This window comes from Sesamum indicum, linkage group LG11, assembly GCF_000512975.1.
Source record: "Sesamum indicum cultivar Zhongzhi No. 13 linkage group LG11, S_indicum_v1.0, whole genome shotgun sequence".
Taxonomy (NCBI): domain Eukaryota; kingdom Viridiplantae; phylum Streptophyta; class Magnoliopsida; order Lamiales; family Pedaliaceae; genus Sesamum; species Sesamum indicum.
Genome location: NC_026155.1, coordinates 5048800 through 5055792, shown reverse-complemented (window position 1 = coordinate 5055792; position 6993 = coordinate 5048800). Strand labels below are relative to the sequence as shown.

The 6993-nt window shown below is 36.5% G+C and overlaps 1 protein-coding gene across 2 annotated transcripts; it reads left to right on the top strand.

Moving 5' to 3' along the window:
• Nucleotides 945-4659, top strand: LOC105173364 (uncharacterized protein At1g04910-like). 2 transcript variants are annotated; one of them, XR_848737.2, is made up of 7 exons: nucleotides 945-1718; nucleotides 1903-2071; nucleotides 2577-2666; nucleotides 2845-3128; nucleotides 3411-3669; nucleotides 3774-4137; nucleotides 4227-4659. XR_848737.2 is itself a non-coding variant. In XM_011095075.2 (6 exons), the coding sequence occupies exons 1-6, from the start codon at nucleotides 1135-1137 to the stop codon at nucleotides 4011-4013; spliced, it is 1626 nt and encodes a 541-aa protein (XP_011093377.1). In that variant the 5' UTR covers nucleotides 945-1134; the 3' UTR covers nucleotides 4014-4659. The 2 variants fall into 2 exon arrangements, 1 of the variants encoding a protein (XP_011093377.1); XM_011095075.2 differs by having other exon boundaries at nucleotides 3774-4659.

The following is a 6993-nucleotide window of genomic DNA, read 5'->3' as shown; positions in this document are numbered from 1 at the left end:
TGGGGGGTGGGGAGGGTAAATTACATCAACACATTAGGAGATTTGTACCAAATACCTTTTAGATTGAAAATTATAATTATCTTACTCAAGATTGTTTCATCAGGCATATAATAAATAATATTTTATATTTTAAAAATTTATTATAAATAAAAAAAGAGATATATAAATTAATACATCATATTTTAAAAAAATAAATGGAAAATGAAAGTAACAAAGAAAAAAAAAAGAAAATAAACTTAGGGTTATTATTAGCATAACAATAAAATTAGTATCGTGGTGTCATAACCACCGTTTGTGAGAGACTAAAGCATTCTCTTATATATTAGTATAGATTTTTAATATGTAATATTTCAAAAATACCCCCTAAAATTTCAAGAGTAATTTTATCACTTTTTTGAACAGAAATGACAGGCGGGCGAAATGGTTTGATAGGGCGACAAACTAATGACTTATGTTTGGGGGTCAATTCTTGATATCTCATTAAAATAATAATTTTTTCTCTTGAAAAAACACGTCTTTTTTGTCAAATTTTTTCACCGAGAAATTTAAGGGTATTTTGCACTTCTTTAGTGTGTATTGTGATATATAAACAAAAAGTTATTAACAACTCTTTTACTAATTTCTATAATTTATTAGAAAATTATAAATATTAAATTATTTTTTCAAAAACTCAAATTTAAATGTTTTAAATTTTAAATTTTATTTTTAAATACTATCAACCTTTATTATGATTTAGTTTTTTACTTTTTTTTTTTATATCTTATTTCCACAATAAAAATAGGACTTCAGACACCAACCTGAAATCAAAGGGAGATTGGGGTGAAAGAAAATAATGGTACGGGAGAGAAATTAAAAAATACTGACACAGACGCACCCTCTCTGACGATGCAATTTTATATAGCCATAGAAAACAAAGACCAAACGCGCATCAATCGGTTTTCGCGTTCCCGCCGCCCGCACTTTCTCTCACCAACCCCCCTCTCTCTCTCTCTTAAATCTTTCCCCGAAAGCTCAAAGAAAATGCTGGGACAGCATTAATACTAACATTTGTACATCTGCTCACCATTTCATTGTCTCTAAATTAAAGAGCTCTCTTTATCACTGCGTGTTTTATGGTGTGTCTGTATTTGCGAAATGGCTGTTTCGAAGAGCAGCAATAAGCATCGGAGTTACATTTCGGTTCCAGCACAGATTATCAACTCAATCTCACAATCATCGATCGATTCTTTGCTACAACCGCCCAAGAACAAGCAGTCCTCCTCCTCAAAACTCAGGGTTCTGCTCAAGAATCCAAGGTTCTTCTTTATCTTGATCTTCGTGTTCGGTTTACTTTGTATGTTGAGGAGCTATGAATACCCAGTGACGCCTTTTTGGCAGAACCCGTGTTCTGTTTCGCAAGAAAAGGCATCAATCTCAAGTGGGTTCTCGAGTTCTCAGCTGAGTATTGGTGAGAAAGATCAGGAAATTGGTGAAAAGAGTGAGTTTTGGAAGCAGCCTGAGGGGATGGGATACAGGCCTTGTTTGGATTTCAGTGAGAAATACCGAAAAGAGGGTGGCGAAATTGTGAAGGACAGGACTAAGTATTTGATGGTGGTGGTTTCTGGAGGAATGAATCAGCAGAGGAATCAGATTGTTGATGCTGTAGTTATTGCAAGAATTCTTGGAGCAGCTTTGGTTGTGCCCATCCTGCAAGTCAATGTAATTTGGGGTGATGAAAGGTTCGTTCTTTTGACCAATTCTTGATTTTTCAGCTATTTAACTTTCTCCATCCGTTCCAAAATGTCCCAAAATATGTACTATGTAATTTAGGTAGATTGAGTTTCTATGTTTCATAGTAATGTTTGTAATAATTGGCACTTTTAGGAAGAAATTTGTTAAGGTGTTGTGCTGTGGCTATTGCAGTGAATTCGCTGATATATTTGATTTGGAGCATTTCAAGAATGTTTTGGCAAATGATGTGCGAGTAGTTTCATCTCTTCCCTCTACCCATTTAATGACAAGGCCAGTGGAGGAGAAGAGGACTCCCCTTCACGTTTCTCCGGAGTGGATTCGATCACGTTATCTCAGACGGGTAAGAACATAAATTCCTGAGTTTGCATCTAACCCATCTGCCTTGGCTGTTTGATTTTTGTTCTTGATATTACTTAGAGGCAACTCATTTTAGCATGTTCTCAATGGACCACTTATTTTTGTGGTTAGGCAAGAGTTAAGATTCTACGAGTCTTTGAATCTGTCAGCATTCAACTTAATTTTGAGCTGCAAAGTTGAATATTTCAAAGAAGTTCAACGTAAGACATCTTGGAGTTTAGTTCTTTATTGTCAATCCTAACCATCACCACACATTGGGATTGATTAGTAAACCTTAAAAATGGATTGACAACTTCTCATTTGGTGGGCCGGCTGGGATTTCTTATATGAATTCCACATGGTTGATTGATCCTCATCTGCTAAATAGTCACTTAAAAATGATAATTGATGGAAAAAAAAAGGAGGGAAATTTTTATGTTGCTTTCCTATAAAAATAAGATTGATGGAGGAGAGTTTTAATTAAGTTTATCTGTTTTTGTTTCCGGCAGCTTAGGAGGGATGGTGTATTACTTTTGCGTGGTCTAGACTCAAGGCTTTCTAAGGATCTCCCTTCTGATCTCCAAAAGCTTCGATGCAAGGTATCCCTCAATAACCTCGATCATCTTCTGTAGCTTCTGCTTCTTTTGTACTAAAATCAATTTCATGTTATGCCAGAAAAGGCAAATTTCGTGAATGAGTAAACAAATATCTTTACTTATTCCTATTGTTATATCTTTCAAATGTTGCATCTACTTATCTGTTCTATTTAACTTGTAGGTGGCGTTTCAAGCTCTGCGGTTCGCCCCACATATCTTGGAACTCGGTAACAAGCTTACAGAGAGAATGAGAAGCAAGGGACCTTATCTTGCTCTTCATCTGAGAATGGAGAAGGACGTGTGGGTGAGGACGGGGTGTCTCCCTGGTCTGAGCCATGAGTATGATGAGATGATACATAACGAAAGAAAGGCACGTCCAGAGCTCTTGACTTCACGATCTAACATGACCTACCATGATAGGAAACTCGCCGGCCTCTGCCCTTTAAATGCTTTGGAAGTCGTTAGGTAATTTTCTGAAATGAGAAGAGTTTTACTAAGGGATATTTAATATACTCCATTAAGGTTTGAAAATACAAAAATACTTCATTTTGAAAAATTACACCGGCGCTTTATGTTACAAAGTTGCAACTTCCTGCAGCCATCCATTTCCATGTGAGAATTTATATTATAAAACGGACTGTAGGGTAACAATGTAATTTTCTCAAATTTGTGTCAACATAATCATCTATTTTACTGATGAACTCTCAGGATCATTCTTCTAAAGCTATTAGGCCATTGTATTTTTAGGTTGCTTAAAGCGTTGGGAGCTCCAATGAGCACTAGAATCTATTGGGCAGGCGGAGTTCCGTTGGGAGGAAGAGAAGCTCTCCTGCCATTGACAAGAGAGTTTCCTCATTTCTACAACAAGGAAGACCTAGCATTGCTTGGAGAACTAGAACCCTTTGCGAAGAAGGCGTCGTTAATGGCTGCTATTGATTACATTGTTTCTGAGAATAGTGATGTGTTCATGGCATCTCATGGTGGCAATATGGGTCATGCCATCCAGGTATCACATCCATCTATCTCAATTATCATCTTCAAGAACTTCCTCTTGTGGTGCTTATTGCTGTTGAAGTGTTAATCCACTAATGTGTTTTTCTCCTGGAACAGGGGCACAGGGCATACGCTGGGCACAAAAAGACTATCATCCCAAACAAAAGACAGATGCTCCCATACTTCATGAACTCTTCTCTTCCTGAAGCCGAGTTCAATAGAATCATACTCGACTTGCATAGGGACTCGCTGGGCCAGCCGGAGCTTCGGACTAGCAAAGCCGGGAGGGACGTCACGAAATATCCCATCCCAGAGTGCATGTGCAACAATACAATAACACAACATTCCTCCGCCTAGCTCCCTACAGTATCACTCTTCACAACACAAACATCCACTTGATGAGTTAAACGATGTGATGAGCGACACAAACTTGAGAAATGCACCAGGGCCTAGTCCCTTGAAGGCCGGCCACGGTTCACAGGTGTGATGCTTGACTGTGAATTGGTATTTCATCTCATATTCCACTTCACTTATACTCATCATGTCTATAAAATCACTTGTTATCTTCAGGTGAATATTTTATACACGTGACATGTATACATATACTGAAATATAAGATGAAATATCAATTTGAAATAAAGGATCCAGTCCGACGTTGCACGCTAGGTGTTCAAGATTTCGACATTGATATCTGAAAAGGTGGAAGCAGAATGGAGAGGATTTTTTGACTAGTGAGATAGCTTCAGTTCAATGATCTATCATAGAGGTTAGGTGAAAAGTATACCTCACATATTCTTTTGATTTGATTTATTCTTTATGTTGTATTGTTGTACTTGAGGCAACATTTCATACATGTTTATACATACAATACAGAGAGATTAATCGTATGAACGTTGTTATAGTTTCTGACTGAGAGAGACTTTACATGTGAAATGCTATATTCTCATTTCTGTTTTTGGGAATGCCCATCATTTGAACAAGAATAAACCAACTCCAACCTCCATTTGATCTTGTTTACAATAACTTTTTCTTTAATTGCAATATGCTTTAAACCATGTATTCCGACAAATGTGATGGATACACAATTCATCCACAATGTTTTCCTATATGATCTGAAAATGGTGATCAAATTAACAAAAAATGCAAATACAAGGATAAAATTAGGGGTGGCATACGAGTCGACTTGGCTCGATTTTGAGTTCTCAAGCTCGAGCTCGAGTTCAATTCTTTCTATTCATCAGCTCGCAAGCCGACTCACGAGCTTTTTATATTTTTATTCATATTTTTATTTTTTATATATATTTTTATTTATTAAATTTTTATATATTTAATTCCATATTCAATATTTTATTAATTATATACTCAAAATTGACCATATATTATAATTATTAATCAATATCATATATTTTATTTTGGATAATATTATGCTACTATATTTTTTATTTAATCTTTATACAAAAATAAATTTAATCAACAAGTTAATAAATTGTAATATTTTTTATAATTAAAATTATTATTTGATATGACATACATAAACTTTATATTATATTTTAATATATATTTGTATTGTGTTATCCATTTTTTAAATTAACAAGTAATTCACTTATAATGTTTTATTTTATCTATTTCTGAGTTTTATATTTATATCAAGATACATGCTATGCATTATGCAGTTTATTTTATTACTTATAAATTTATAGAAAAATTTAGTGATTCCTATGAATTAATCTAAAAACAACGATAAGAATAATAAAAATAATAGTGATAGTTGAATAATTTTAATTATTTTTATTATATATATAATGAGATCAAGAATGGGGGCCTTGGTCGTTTCAAAGTCAACCTATCATCTTACAGAAATGGGAACCAGACATGGTGTTGAGAAAATTGAAGCACACACAAGTTTCAGTATGGATCAAGCTCCGACACTTGCCATTGAGCTTTGGACGAATGAGGGCCTAAGCATAGTGGCGAGTGGAATTTGGAAGCCAGCATGCACGAGTTTGAATTTCGCTCGTATATGCGTCATGCTTGATATCAGCTAGAAACTTTCAAAACACATAGTCATTATGGCCCCAAACGAAGATGGCAGTGAGACGGCGTGCAAGGTGGATGTGGAATATGAATGGTTACCCCCTAAGTTGTATGAGCTTGGGCCATGCATCAGAGATATGTCCTTTGAATGAGCCCACAAAACCAACGGTATCAGTATATGTACAACGAGCAAATCCTGTGAAACTAAAACAGACGAAACCGGCAGAGGTTCCTACAAAAGTGAACATGGAGGAGCAACCAATCCCACAAGATGCGAGTGCACGGGAGATCGGATGGGAGATCCTCCGAGGGTTGAACGAGGAGATAAGGGCAAGGCAATTATTGTTTACAATGCATTTGATGCTTTTACTCTTCTTGACGATGATGCAGAAGATACATCTTGGGGTCCTAATGAATGCAACCCCTCCAATGGTGATCCATCTTAAATGCAGCCATATGGAATGTCGGGGGCCTGAACCAGAGAGATTATCAGGTGGCAGTGCGGGATTTGATCAGTGATTTCAGATTACACTTTATTGGATTCTTAGAAACTAGGGTTACACTACCTAATGTTATGCATATTCAGATGAGTCTTTTATCTAGATGAACGTGGTTTGTCGACTATGCTAGTCCTGGTAATCGCATATGGCTTGCATGGGATGGTGAATTTGTGGATGTAGATGTTGTCGGAATAGGAACCCAATACATTCATTGCAAGATTCTTATTCAATCATTGCATGAACATGCCTTATTTACTATTGTCTATGGCGCTAATGATGTTGGGACACGACGAGAACTCTAGCAGACTTTACGCACACTTGCAAGGCGGTTGATAACGAACCTTGATTGGTAGGGGGAGATTTTAGTGCATTTCTTGATATGAGCGAAGTGTGTGGAGCATCGAGCAATATCAGGGTTGCCATGGAAGCCTTCCATGTTGTATCATACAAATAGGCCTTATTGCACTACCTATGAAAGGCGAGCGCTTCACATGGCACAATTGCAGCATTGATCATCGCAGCTTCTGGAAGAAATTGGATTGTATGCTAATTAATGATAACTATATGAGGAGATGACCCGACTCATTCTATGAATCTCTAACACCCTAGACTTCGGATCATTCACTTTTGGTACTTGGAGGGGAACAACAGTTTACACAAGTACATATGTTTAGATTTGATAATTATCTTGCTTTATGGTCTGGTTTTCTTGATGCAGTTTAGAATATGTAGCAACACCATGTTGTTGGGACTTAGATGTACTCGGTTAATCGAAAACTCTGACGACCAAGGAAGGAAAAAGG